At 36.6% G+C, this 14,239-nt stretch overlaps 2 protein-coding genes across 3 annotated transcripts in view; one reads left to right on the forward strand and one right to left on the reverse strand.

The window, feature by feature from the left end:
* LOC115626402 (disintegrin and metalloproteinase domain-containing protein 10) overlaps positions 1 to 5,507 on the forward strand; it is a 148,347-nt gene extending 142,840 nt beyond the window's left edge. For both annotated transcript variants that reach the window (XM_030521765.1, XM_030521764.1), the window contains 7 exons: positions 213 to 359; positions 868 to 1,028; positions 1,086 to 1,320; positions 1,385 to 2,431; positions 2,622 to 3,168; positions 3,364 to 3,783; positions 5,229 to 5,507. In XM_030521765.1, coding sequence (XP_030377625.1) covers positions 213 to 359; positions 868 to 1,028; positions 1,086 to 1,320; positions 1,385 to 2,431; positions 2,622 to 3,168; positions 3,364 to 3,599 — 2,373 coding nt within the window. In that variant the 3' untranslated portion in view covers positions 3,600 to 3,783; positions 5,229 to 5,507. The remainder of the gene's footprint in view (positions 1 to 212; positions 360 to 867; positions 1,029 to 1,085; positions 1,321 to 1,384; positions 2,432 to 2,621; positions 3,169 to 3,363; positions 3,784 to 5,228) is intronic.
* Positions 5,508 to 9,991: 4,484 nt separating this feature from the next.
* Positions 9,992 to 13,348, reverse strand: LOC115626388 (ras suppressor protein 1). Its single transcript, XM_030521747.1, has 4 exons — positions 13,241 to 13,348; positions 12,170 to 12,386; positions 10,354 to 10,975; positions 9,992 to 10,286 (listed from the first exon to the last, which is right to left on the reverse strand). Exons 2-4 carry the CDS (start codon positions 12,309 to 12,311, stop codon positions 10,196 to 10,198), a joined length of 855 nt encoding a protein of 284 aa, XP_030377607.1. The 5' UTR covers positions 12,312 to 12,386; positions 13,241 to 13,348; the 3' UTR covers positions 9,992 to 10,195.
* Positions 13,349 to 14,239: the final 891 nt, after the last annotated feature.

Raw genomic sequence — 14,239 nt, forward strand, 5'->3', positions numbered from 1 at the left:
CCCACCTCCCTATTTTGTTTGTGGGAGTCCTTGTTTACACAAATGTCAAGCGCACTTATTTCACGTTTGAGATTTGTATTATGACTGCGCCTAAAGAGCAGCAGTGGATGCGTTTTCACGAGTTTACTCGTATACATGCATATATTTGAATATTAAATTGCTTGCTTTAACTTATCATTCCCTATATCTGCCCATTTTCCGTTTCTCTGCAGCACGATCGCGGTCACAGGAGCGAGGTGGATGAAAAAACACGCGAGGAAATCACATCCCTGATTGCCCATCATGTGACGGCCGTTAATTACATTTACCGCAACACAATATTCGATGGACGCAGTGTGCATCGCAACATTCGCTTTGAGGTGAGTGCAAGGGACCACCACACAATGACTGGGGGTGCAAAGGAAAAGCAAACATTGAAGGACCCTAAAGGGTCGCTACGGTGCCACAAACGTTGAAATTGACGTGCCAATGTGAAGTAACTAATTCATTAGCTACGAACTCCCTCCCGTAAAGATATATAAAAAGGATACTTCATAAAGGGTGTGCATTCGGGTCTTTATCAATTTAATTAGCAGCTTCGCTGAGAGTTGAGTGTAGTATTACAAATACAACTTAATATACGGTGTCTTTCGAACTTATAAGCCTTGCATGGCAATCTGTTTTCAATTTTTAATAGACGTCTTAATTAAAAATCATATGAGGTAGGTAGAGGTAGTACATAAAACATTTCCTTCTTCTTTATTTTCCTTACAATTGTTGATAGTGAGTGAATAAAGCATAGAAGAAACCATATCAATTAACTTAAAGATACCCTATCTGCTCTAGTCCATCTCATTAATTACCAAAACTCTGTTTATTTGCCAAAAGGTGCAACGCATCAAAATTGACGATGACTCTGCCTGTCGCACCTCGTACAATGGCCCCCACAATGCCTTCTGCAACGAGCACATGGATGTGTCCAACTTCCTGAACTTGCACTCTTTGGAGGATCACTCAGACTTCTGTCTAGCCTATGTGTTCACATACAGGTAAGCGAAATGGGTTAACTGCTTTAAAATTCCTTCAATACCTTCTTCACATAACAGAGACTTCACGGGCGGCACTCTGGGCCTGGCCTGGGTAGCCAGCGCTTCAGGTGCGTCTGGCGGTATTTGTGAAAAGTACAAAACCTATACAGAGACTGTGGGTGGACAGTATCAGAGCACAAAGCGGTCGCTCAATACCGGCATCATTACGTTTGTCAACTATAATAGTCGAGTGCCGCCAAAGGTTTCGCAGCTAACGCTGGCACATGAGATTGGTCATAATTTTGGATCACCGGTAAGTAGTGTGTGGCATACCAGTTAAGGACAAAAAGTAACGAGGCTCTCCCTTTATCTGATAGCACGACTACCCGCAGGAGTGCCGTCCAGGGGGCCTCAATGGCAACTACATTATGTTCGCCAGCGCCACTTCGGGTGATAGACCCAATAATTCCAAGTTCTCACCTTGCTCCATACGAAACATTTCCAATGTGCTGGATGTCTTGGTGGGTAATAGCAAGCGGGATTGTTTCAAGGCCTCGGAGGGTGCCTTCTGTGGCAACAAGATTGTGGAATCCGGCGAGGAATGTGACTGCGGCTTCAATGATGAGGAATGCAAGGACAATTGCTGCTACCCACGTTTGATCAGCGAATACGATCAGTCTATTAACTCCAGTGCCAAGGGCTGCACACGACGCGCCCAGACACAATGCTCCCCCTCACAGGGTCCCTGCTGTCTGTCACAATCCTGCAAGTTTGTTCCCATGAACAGCCATCAGAAGTGCAAGGAGGAGACCGAATGTTCCTGGTCCAGCACCTGCAATGGCACAACGGCCGAGTGTCCAGAGCCCAAGCATCGCGATGACAAGACAATGTGCAACAATGGCACAGCCCTCTGCATACGTGGCGAGTGCAGCGGCTCCCCTTGCCTACTGTGGAACATGACCAAGTGCTTCCTGTCCTCGGCCAGCCTACCGCATGTGAACAAACGCAAGTTGTGCGAGCTGGCCTGCCAATTGGGCAACAACACATCCACCTGTCGCAGCACCAGCGAATTCGCCGCCGAATATAACATAAAACCGGGCGGCATTAGTTTGCAGCCTGGTTCGCCTTGTGATAATTTCCAGGGCTATTGCGATGTGTTCCTCAAGTGCCGCGCCGTGGATGCTGATGGCCCGCTAGTGCGACTTAAGAACTTGCTGTTGAATCGCGAGACTCTGCTCACAGTTGCCGAATGGGTTACCGTGAACTGGTATTTGGTAGTGCTGATGAGTGTTGGCTTTATAGTGATTATGGGCGCATTCATCAAATGCTGTGCGGTTCATACGCCCAGCTCTAATCCCAAGAAACGGCGAGCAAGACGCATTAGTGAAACACTGCGTGCTCCCATGAATACGTTGCGCAGAATGGTAAGGTTTATCAAATGAAAGTAGATACAGAGTTTAATTCTTGGTTTTTTATTGAAAAGCTAAAAATATAAATACAATTTTTCTAAAATGTTAATGCCGTTTCCGTTTCGTTTCGCAACAGTTTGTTAGGACACGGAAATTGGCGAATTACAATAAACGTTCCAACTAATCTTTCCATTCCGCTTTACAGCAACGACATCCACACCAGCGTGGCGCTGGACCGCGCAGCATACCACCGCCAGCGCATGAGGCGCAACAGTATCCGCGTGGTGGCGGAGGAGGTGGCGGTGGCCCACCTGGTCGTCATCATCCACGCTCCCATCATCATGGTGCACACCCGCACGAATGGGACCGCCAACAGGGCGGGCACTCGATTGTCCCGCTGCCCACAGGGGGCAGTCATGGCAGTCGCGGGGCGGGTCATCCTTCAACGGCGGCGGCAGCTGCCAATTCGCGACGCAGCGATGGACGAGGTGCTCGTCCCAGTAGCAGTGGCAGACCACAAAGCAGCGCCGGACCGCGCTCGGCAGCAGCGCATGGCGGGTATGCAGAGCAGGCGGGCGTGGGTGGTATTGGTGGAGGTGTGCAGGCGGCCATTAGTAGCGGTGGCGTTGTGGCACGTGCCCAGCTGCCGCTGCCAATGCCGCCGGCCAGTGCACAACAGCAACAACAACACGCACTCTCACCGCAACAGCAGCAACAACAACAACAACAGCAAGCGTATTATGCGCCGAAAGGTGCGTCCCCCACAAAACCCTTTAGAAAATGTAGCGTAGCTAGCCAGCTAGTCTAGACACGAACCGTTCCTTAGTTGTGTTCCAATGCCACTTGATTAAATCAAATTTGTTAATTTGTTTCCCGTTTCTTTTTCCATTTCGTTTCTTCTTTTTTTTGCGTATTATTTTGCATTCATTTCCTGAAATGAAATTCAGAACTACCACCACGTAATAAATCCCGCTCATCACGTATGAACAATGCCAACAACAACACCACATCCACAACAGCCACAGCCTCTACGGCGGCCAGTAGTAGTAAGAGCGCCAAAAGTGCCAAAACCAAAGACTCAAAACATCAACAGCAACAACACAAATCGAAAGACAAACACAGCAGCAGTCGCAGCAGCAGCAAAGAGAAAGCCACGAAACCGCGTCGCAACATTGTCTATTAGTTTGGAACGTTTTGGAATGGAACAACGCACATGCCATACAGCACAACACTACATAGCGAGCTTTTCTAATCCTCCCCTACGTCTCATACACATATGCCTTCCTATAAAACATATACGAGTATTTAAAACGAACACAAACTCCCCCCTCAACGAAAATTGCCACATAACTTCTTAAACGCAATTGGTATGACATTTTTGTATAAATATTGTACAGTTTTGTATTGGATTTTAGTTAAAATTTTTTGTATTCCTCTCCCCCCTTGTATTGTCTTTGATATCTTGCTTTGTTTAATTGTTTTGATTCAGTCATCAACCCTACTAACTTTTCTTAATGCTCCTGATTTGCCGCCTCAGTAGTTTATTTACTCAGTTCCTTGGTTGATTATAGTTTTCCACAATTCCACAACCCCTGTATTGTTGTTGTTTTTGTTATTGCATGCACACGATATAATATAATACATATACATGTTTATAAAATATGACTTTAACTATTATAAATAATTATTGCACAACCAAAAAAAAAAGAAAATTACTTCTAAAATCAGTCATTTTTAGTTACACTATGGTTTTATGTCATTTTGTTGGTTGTAGATTTCTAACATTATAAATAAGTTTACTAATATTGCAAAACTCAACTCCTGAAACAATGGAAATGAAACAAAAGTAGCAGTCACGTGAAACTCTTATATACAAATAGTGCTGTTTTCAGATGTAATTTAAACTTTTATACGATGATTTTAGTTTTGAATTCATTACTGATATGAATCCATAGATTCTAATAATATTCGAACTATTAAAGATTAGATTTACATATTCGATTTAAATAATCTTCGCTGCAAAATATTTGGGCACACAGAACTAAATAGCATGTTAGTAAATTATTGAAGTCATCTTTTGAACTGACAATTAATTCCAAAAACCAAGAAAGAGCGAAAAATATCCAAAATCTTTACTCTTTTCAAATGTAACTTAAGACTCCCAATCCTTATTGCAATATTTTAATTTCTTTAGGAGATGGGTACAACTTTGAAATATTGTAGAGTTCATATACTTGTAATACTAATAATAATACTAATAAGTGAAAGCTTTAACAATCTAACCTTCGTTGTTCGATTGATTCCATAGTTTGTACAATCTCTAGTATCCTATTCACAAAAACAATTGAATCTAATTTAGAAAACGAGCAGATCCGTGCTTGAATTATTTGTATGACCTCTGTGAGTGTGCACGTACAGACACTAGAATACCAGGCGTACCTTTCGCAATTGATTTTAACGGAGTTTGTATTGTATTTAAAAAAAAAAAAAAAACTTATATTGGTGCAATTTTGGGGGTACAGACTCTGCCATATACCAAAACATACAAGTATATACATATATTTTACGTTCAGTGCTGCTGTTTCATTTGCATTGCCATTAAGTTGTGCATTTTATTTACTTTAACGAAATACAAAATGCATTTGCATGTACTTGTTTGTGTATGTGTGCATGCATGTGTGGGAGTGTGAAGTGTATATAAACAAATGGGGCCGGGACGGTGTTGAAAAGGCTCAACAAACAGCCGCCACAAGCCGCAAACAAGCAACTAATTCAATTTTACATCTTTCTCTCTCGCCAATACCATATATAGGCGTCGTGGCGCCGCTACAAGCAAGCTATAGTCGTCCGACATCGTTGCATGAGCAGCAGCAGCAGCAGCAACAACAGCAACAACAACACGCCTATGCTGATGCTTATGCGGCATTGGGACGCGGACACTATGAGTCGACAACGCGGGCGCCGAACAACAGCAAGGTTTGACAGCCGAAAGCGTCGGAGCGGCATAAAAAGCAAAAAACCAAACGACAACAGCAACAACAACAACAGCAACATAAAAAGCCACAGCCACAACAACAACAACAAAAATCAAATGAACTCAAATTAAATGTAAATGTAATTTTTATGCTAATTATTTTTATTTAAACAAAACGAAAATCGAACAACAACAACATGAGAAGGAGAATGAAAAACAAATTGAAGATATTTTTTATTAAATTAATTGATAAATGAAAATGCAAAATGAAAATCATTACTATTATAAATAAATTAAAAAGGCAAACAAAATGCATAACACATACATACATATATATATACACCTACATATATATAGTATACGCGTACATGCACGTACATATATATACACATACATATATATAATGATGGTGTGTGTGCGTATTTACAAAGCAGCGAAACAAACAAATAAAAGCATATAAAATTGATGAAAATTGATGATGAAAAAACGAGCAACAACAACAGCAGTGTTGGATTACAAAAAAACAACTGCAAGAAATTTAATTAAAAATTTAAAATCGCAAAAATAAGTTCTGTATAGAAGAAGAAAAAAACCAACGTGCAAATTAATTAAGCAGTCACCAATTTCGAGCAACAACAACAAACAAAAAACACAATGGCTGCCAAGCATTTAAATTGTATTTAACTGTAACGAGGGCTAAATGTTCAATAGAAGCCGTCAACATGATAAACGCATTTGTAAACTAGCAATAAACAGAAACGGAAAATGATGAAAAACAGTATGCAGAAAGCAAGTCATGCAAGTATTCATTTCTAATTTCCTTTCAAACACTTTCAATTTTTGTTTAACACTAGTTCATTAAAGTCAAGTACTCTATTTTAAAGACAAATTCAATATAAACAGCTAATAGAGTAGTAGTCAAGTAAAAAGTAAATCAAAATTGAGGTCCAAGGAAATTACTAAAAGCAAAGAAAGCAAAGCAGTCTAGTTCAAATACAAGTTTTAGCCTCACACAGTTGTAAACTAATTCTAATTTACCAACAACTCCAGTAGAAATCATACTTTAAAGTTAATGTATGATTTTCTTCAAAATTAATGGCCGATAAAAATGTATAGATTTACAAATTCCCATATTTCCTAAACCAATCTTTTTGAATCGAATAAACAGTTTCCCAGTTCGGGTAGTAGAGAAAGGAATCTACCAATAAGTCATGTAGAAAGCATATTCCACAACTAATAAAGGATTCTCTTGAAAATAATTGTCCGCAAAAACCCGAAGAAAGTACTAAAAGAAAAGAATGTGGAGCAGATTAGCTGAGATCAATAATCAAAGCTTCCAGTAGAAAGAAATCTCCTAAAGTTTTTATTTTTCATTAAATTATTGTAAATCGGCCACACTATATAGGTTATAACAATTTTTTACATTTTACAATTTTATGTTTTAACTCCAGATTTTAATACTATTTAACAAATAATTATTTTACGATATACGATATACTTGTAATTGAAATTTTACTATGTATTTCGAAACCCAGTCCAGAAACATTACTAGCATTGCTGCCCCAGTATATTAATTTGAGTCCGATGTGTTTCTGTTGGGCGTTAAGAATTTGAGATTCAATCGCTAGATGTTTATTTCAGGACTTGCGAATGTATTAAAACACTTCCAATTTCCAACATTTGAGATTGATTTGATATGCTTAACACTAAAAATGTAGTTGTGATATTGCTTAAAATAACACTGTCCGTTTGAGATACGCTTTTATTTTCGAGAAAAAGAGTAAACAAGTGTTTGGCTTCCTCTTCGGTTTTGGTCGTTAGTTTTACATGACGTAGCAAGTTCAGAGTCACAACACATTTAACAAACTGTTTAAGTTTACATGTAAATTACCAAAAAGGAATACAAATATTCGTAACTGTCTCTAGAAAGTGTTGACTGCCTCCGCTCTCCGCTTTTATTAATGAGTATATGCCATAAACCTATCCAGGTTGAAATGCTTTTCTTTAATGATTTTCCAATATTTTTCAGTGTTTAAGTTTCTTACGGCTTTTTCAATACTCAATGTTTATGCAATTTGTAATTTATTGGCTGTCTTTAGAAATATTGTTATAATATTATTTAAAATTACCAAAAAAAAAAGGGGGGCTATCAACTGACTCTCTTTCCTTACAACTGGGTACTTGACTTGAAACATTAAATGCTGCAATTTTCAAAAAGCGTGCCTATGTGCTTTTTAAATATTTTACTTCCACACATTTACTCCCAAAATAAGAAATAACCAATTATCTTTAAACATGATTAATTTATCGTTTGTATTTCTTCATAAAGTGTGGTCAGACATGAAAATTAATTCACGAATGAAATGTTATTTCAGTTAAAGCTAAAATATAGTTTAATGTCTTTTAATACTTTCATTTCAAAGCCTGTTTGTCAAATATAAATTTGTGTGCAAAATATTTGCATGTCTGACCATAGCCTTAGAAATAGCCACACTTATAAAAAAGTGTGTACTATATGTACATGTATGGTCATTATTTTGTATTAAGTTTAAAGCTTTATGTCTCTTAAAACTGGTTTAGTCAGCCACTGATTACGTTAAGTTATATTATTTTATATCTCCTTAAATATATTCTGGGTTAGTTTCAGTATTAAGACTTTTTTAAATTAAACAGAATTCTATGGAATCAGTTACATATTTTTTGATATTTCGTTTCAATGCAATGGCTCAAGCGTTCGATTAGTTTTTTCGAAATTTAAATACATTTTATATAAAATGGAATATCTACTACAATATTCTGTAGACTCTATCCATCCATGCCAGCAATTGACAATTTAAAGAAGTTTTTGTATTTTAACTAATCAGATATATGCTTATATAAATATATATATATTGTCATTTATAATTGTACGGAAATTTGTTGTAGTAGGTATTTAGGTTTCTAGTTTATGTTTTTTGTTTTTGTCTGTATTTGTAGTGCGCATTAGCATGCTCAAAAGTTTCGTATATACATAAATAACTATTTAAGGGTCTTGACTGAAAGGATTACGAACAAATAAAACATCCCTTTGGATGCATAGAAGCAGAGATCCGGCAACATTGTGTTCAATCAAAATCTCATGGTTTTAAAATTACTATGACTGTATAAGGCGTGCAGTTTCTCTCAAAAATATTCCAAAATATTCTCAAATAGTGTTAAAGCATGGCCAAGAATTTAGTTAGAATAAAATAAAAAACATTTCCAGATTTTCAACATTTGAAGTAATTCACAATTTCAAGCATGCCCAATTATTTGAAAACAATTTAGAATAAAATCCGTTTATTAATTTATTTAGTTTTCAAGTTACATACGTCTTTCAACAACATTCACTTCTGCTTAAATGAAATCTGCATAGTTTCTGTCTAATCATAGAAGGTTTAATTCTCGCATTAATTAAACAGCCACATCACAGAAATCTTGTAAATAAACTCTATAGAATATATCTATAAATACATTACAGTAAAAACTTAAATAAGTAAATGCATATACAAATAATGAGACGAAACAGCAAATAAGTTTACAAAAATTATATAAAAATTGATAAAGATATAGTATATATATACAAATATATATATATATATATTAAAAAATATTAAATTTAAATTGACAAATACAAAGCAAATGGAAAACTATGCTATTAGTTCTTTCTCAAACAAACAAAAACAACCAGACAAAATACAAAAGCAAAAAACATTTAACTATTAATTTAATTATAATATAAATAATGAATTAATTAATTGACTTTAAGTAAACTAATTAATTATGATTATGAAAAAAGCAAACAAAACTGCTACAAAAAGCAACAACAACCACAAGAACACAGAACATGAGAAATGATAATAAAAAAAACAAGGAAAACTACTATTTTATAAAATAAAAATATTGAAAAGGTGTGCGACTGAGTTCTCTATATTACTGGTTTGGGGATAAAGAAATCCGTTTCTTTTTGTAGTTGTAATTTGTAAAGTATGACTTGCTGGGTTTTTGAACTTGCAGTCTTTGCAATGTTTTTCCACTGCTTAACAGGTTTCATCCAAGCTATATGCTTTCATCTACTATGGATTGCTCTCAGTGATATAGGTATGTAGTTCATGTCCGTCTGCTCTGCTGCTGTCTCCGAAATCCAGGCGTTCGTCTAGACGGGCGGATATTAAACATCGGATCGAAACTGCTTATTTCAATATTTTATATAATTTGCACAAGCCCCTTTTACCATTTTGAAAAGGGGTATGCAAATTAAGTGGAAACTGGTCAGTCTGAAGTAAGTACAATCGTTGCAAACTTTTCGAAAATATGTACTCATAGAAAATAATAAGTTCTGTGGATTAGCATACCAAATATTATAATTTAATTTTCAAAATATTGAAAATTACTTAGTAGTCCATATTTTCGAAGGTTTTAAGCATTTCCTTATAATTATGTATAAACTGGCGGTTTTGTTCGCATTTTCCCAAATTTCCTTTTGGACAATAGTCAACACTATTTTAAATTTAAAGCACTATTTAATTCAATTATTAGATTATTTTATGTTTTTTTTTTTTAAATTATTTTTATTATTTATTCGCATTTGTTAGCAAATGTAAAGGCACTTTATAAAAATACACATAAAAATACATACACACTTATAAATTAGTATACAAATAAACGCTTTTTTTGGTTAACAATGAAACACACAACGCTGTCAAAGATCTTGGCTGGACAAGCCGCAACGACGAACACTTGGGATTTGGGGGAAGCCTCAGCTTCAGCCCCGCCCAGGCTTTATCCTAGGCACGCACTCTGGAGGCCTTCTTGCTTTTGTCAGCCTTCGGCGGTGGCGGTCCACTACGACCGCCCTGCATGTGACGATTGTAGATGCTGTTGTGAACAAAGGAAAAAGAGATTTAGTGGATGCGAGATTCTCCCAAAATCTCTAAATACTCACATTTTGTAGGTATCTGTTTTCAGATACTCTATTACATGACTTATGCCCAGCAGATATTGTTCAGCTATGGGATTAACCCAGGGATTCTCCTCCATTTTCATTACCGACTTGTTGCTCAGCAGATCCAATTGTGCCACCTCGGGTGGTAGAACCTGTAGCCGATTGTTTTGAATGTGCAGCTCACGCAAACGCGCCAAATCGCCAACCTCACGGGGCAGCTCCAGAAGATCGTTATCCCGCAAGCCTAGTATCTGCAGGTTCTTCAGCTGACCCACCTCCTTGGGCAAGTACTCGAAATCGTTGTCGCCCAAATACAAGGCACGCAAAGTCTCCATGCCAAAGAAATTTCCAGGAAGGACTTGCTCATTGAGATTGTTGTACGACAAATCGAGCACTTCGAGCACGGGGAAGGCGCCGAAACCGCGAGGCAAGTTGTCCAACCGATTGATGCATACATTCAGAATGCGCAGCTTGGGCATGGAGGACAGCGAGACGGGCAACTCTCGCAGCTGGTTGTTCGAGAGATTTAGTATTTCCAGGTTCAACAGATTGGCGATTCCGGGATTAATAAGACTGATTTTGTTGTGGGAGAGCGTGAGACGCGTGATGTTGGACATGTTGACTAAGGGGCAAGCAAGAAAAGAAGATAGAAGTTGTTAATTAATAACTTAGTTTATTGGATTAATTGAAGTATGGTGTTTTGGATAGAGCCTTAAAGCTTATGAGTTTCATTTTCCTCATATAGGGTCGAATTTTACCAAATATGACATGAGTGCGTACCAGCTCTTAAATCTATAAGTTCATAAAAAGAAACGAAGTTAAAGCTAATCGCATAAAACAATGGTTGCTTTATAAAAACTTTGAATTTAATTTTCTCCATATAGGGTCACATCTATTCAGTTTGTTTATATCTAGAATAATAGCATAACAAACTCTAATACTTTTAATTAATTGATAAATCGAAAGTAATACGGTGTATCAATTGCACTTATGGTGAATTTTTAGCGCACCTTCCCAAAAATGTAGTAAACAATTTAAAAACCTTTAAAATGCAATTATAGGATTTTTAAAAAAATTGTTTTCCATATCTTGGGGTGCAAATACGCGGAAATTAATTCAAAAAGATACGAAAGGTGTCTTGTTGAAACAACAATTATAGTTTTTTTGGCATTCTATTAAATCTGCCTAATTTTTAAAAACAAATTAAATTATGTTTTTATGAAATATGTATTTAAATTTTGCAAGTAACAGTGCTCTAGTATATTGCCTACTGGGCTCAAACAATAACATCCGGCAACAGCTGTTCGTAGCGCACGCAACAGGTCGGGATTGCCATGAGTGCGAGCGTGATAACGCTAGTAACGTACAAGCATGCGCACTGCCGACCCTTTCTATGTTGAATTTTTTATTTTCAACAAATAAATAAGACACAAAATACATATACCTCAAAAAAATTAAATTAAAATACACTCTAAATTACGTTATAAGTGCACCCATTAAAATCTTGAACCGTTTCAATCATATGTAAGTCTGAACACAACACATTGTATGCAAATCTCAGCACTGTTTGTTTTGGGCGCTGGCGTCATCGTCAGGGCAGCCAAAAATAGCAATAAATGAGGCTTTAAGTAGTAAACGGTTTTTAATAACAATTTTTGTTGTCTAGATAGTTAAAAAGAGGTCTTTGAAACTAGCACAATTGAAGGCAGAAGTTAGTTTTGAGAAACAAATTGTGGCAGCTGGTATGCGATGCGTGGGTGACGCCACTTTGAAAAACTTGTATATACAATTTATTACTCCTTTAATTGCTACTTACACAAGCCGGGCAGCTCCTCGAAGGATACTAGACCCTTTTCCACCAAGTCCAGTTCACATTCGCCCGTTTCTCGCGCTTCATCCAACACTTTCTTTGCCTTCGACATTTTTGGTGGCAGACAGGAGACTGTAGACTGACTCATTTTTGTTGTTGCTTGGTATTATTGTGGTATTATTTTTTGAGATTATTTAGGTATTCCAGCAGCGCTGAATTTTTGCTGCAATTCCAAGCAGATTTAAATTAAATATTTAATGAGATTTATTAATTTACTTTATTTTTAATTACATTCTGCTTAGTTAAATTTGTCCATAATGTTTATTTGTTACATTTTTGTTTAAATGTTTGGTTACGTTATTTGCTAAATATTTAGTAGCGCACCGCATCTTAAACTGTAAACGCGCTGTTCGCTTGTCAACCTACGATTTTCAACCTTTTAAACTACGCCATTTAGTGTGCATTTTAAGCGGGCTCAGGGCTAGAGTAATTTAGTTTGCACTTTTTTCAACTTCAGAATATAATATATAAAACTTTTACTCAGCAATTCTTTCTTATTTTATTTTGTTAACTTTTCCCGTTTAGTTCATTTGCTTTGTGATTGGTTCTGCACTCGACTAAATGTCCAATTCCGAGCCCAGCGATTACCACACAACAAATCTAAAACTGTACTAGCTCTCTTCGTTTTATTAAAAACAATAACAATTTTATTTTGTAAAACTTCGGACCACTTTAGTCAATATCATGTCATTACTGATCCGGACAAGCTTTTTTTATCATTTCTAAAGAATCCATTTATAGGTTCAACTTTCTTGGTGCATTTCTTTGCTAATATTGCTTTACACCTAACGGTGCCGCACAGTGCATTTAAAACTGTTAGCGCTCCCTTAATACAAACACACATATGTTTCTTCTGCAGCCATTTTCACAAACTTTCCAGCACTTTTCCGTTGGTTTTCCGATTGACTGGGTCAATGTGTTAAACGAAAAATGCACTTGACCCTTTTTTAATACAGAAGTTACCATAAATAGCCGAAAAATACCCATAAATACAGACACACACACACACTCACACACCTTTGCGGGCGCTTCAATCAAATGTGAGCATCAGCTTCTGTGCTTTACATCTGCGACCCTCAGATAATTATTTTATTCAATTAATTTTCACAGGTATGTGTATTTCTCTTTTCTCACTTTGAAATCTAATCACAAAAATAGACGTCTGTGTGAAAAACCAAATGTGAGAAGCGAATGCGTCACCTTTGGCGACGCGCGCGTAACTGACGCGGCTGAGGCGACGCGCATTTTACAGCAACGTCTGCTGCGCTGATTTGTTGCTCTGCGTCTTGTTGTTGCTTTAGTTGTTTTTGTTGTTTCTGTTGGTTTTGCCTTTTTCGATTGTCGAGACAGTCGATAATAAAAACAAAAGCTAAACAACAAGAAACACACAATACTTCAATAGCTTCATATCAAATAATTTATACTCTTTCTTATAGAAAGAAAGATATGTATCTGCGTTTGTGCATTTAAATTGGCAATTATTTTACTCTTCTTGTTAAAATTTGGAATATATATTTAATATATAGCAAGCAAATTTTTTTTTTTAGAAATTCTAATGGGCTAGCTTTATTTATGAGTTTACAAAATGGATTTATGCTTTATGTTACAAACCCTTAAAAGAAACAAATGATACTCTTTGACGGAGAGAAAAGAAGCTGTCCAACAAAACTTGATATGCAAGAGTGTACTTTTTTGTTTATTTTATTTTTTTAAATATATATGTATGTAGGTTTGTTTGCCGGCATCTTCTCAGCCAAACTAGTTTGACAGCATTTCGATGAAGCATTGAAGAGGCGCTATTTATTATGCCTTTAACGCCCTACACCTACATATATATAATTGATTCGATCCGGACAAATACATTTACTGCAAAAAGCCTACAAATTTTTATAAAGAATGTGCAAAACCAAATCCCTATTTTTCACTTCATGCTTCCATTTAAGTCTGTTCAGTCTTTGTTATTTATTTTTACGCAAAGCTAAGCTGTAGCATTAGTAAAATATATTTTCTGATGAA

This window comes from Scaptodrosophila lebanonensis, unplaced genomic scaffold, assembly GCF_003285725.1.
Source record: "Scaptodrosophila lebanonensis strain 11010-0011.00,11010-0021.00 unplaced genomic scaffold, SlebRS2 tig00000085-arrow-pilon, whole genome shotgun sequence".
NCBI lineage: Eukaryota > Metazoa > Arthropoda > Insecta > Diptera > Drosophilidae > Scaptodrosophila > Scaptodrosophila lebanonensis.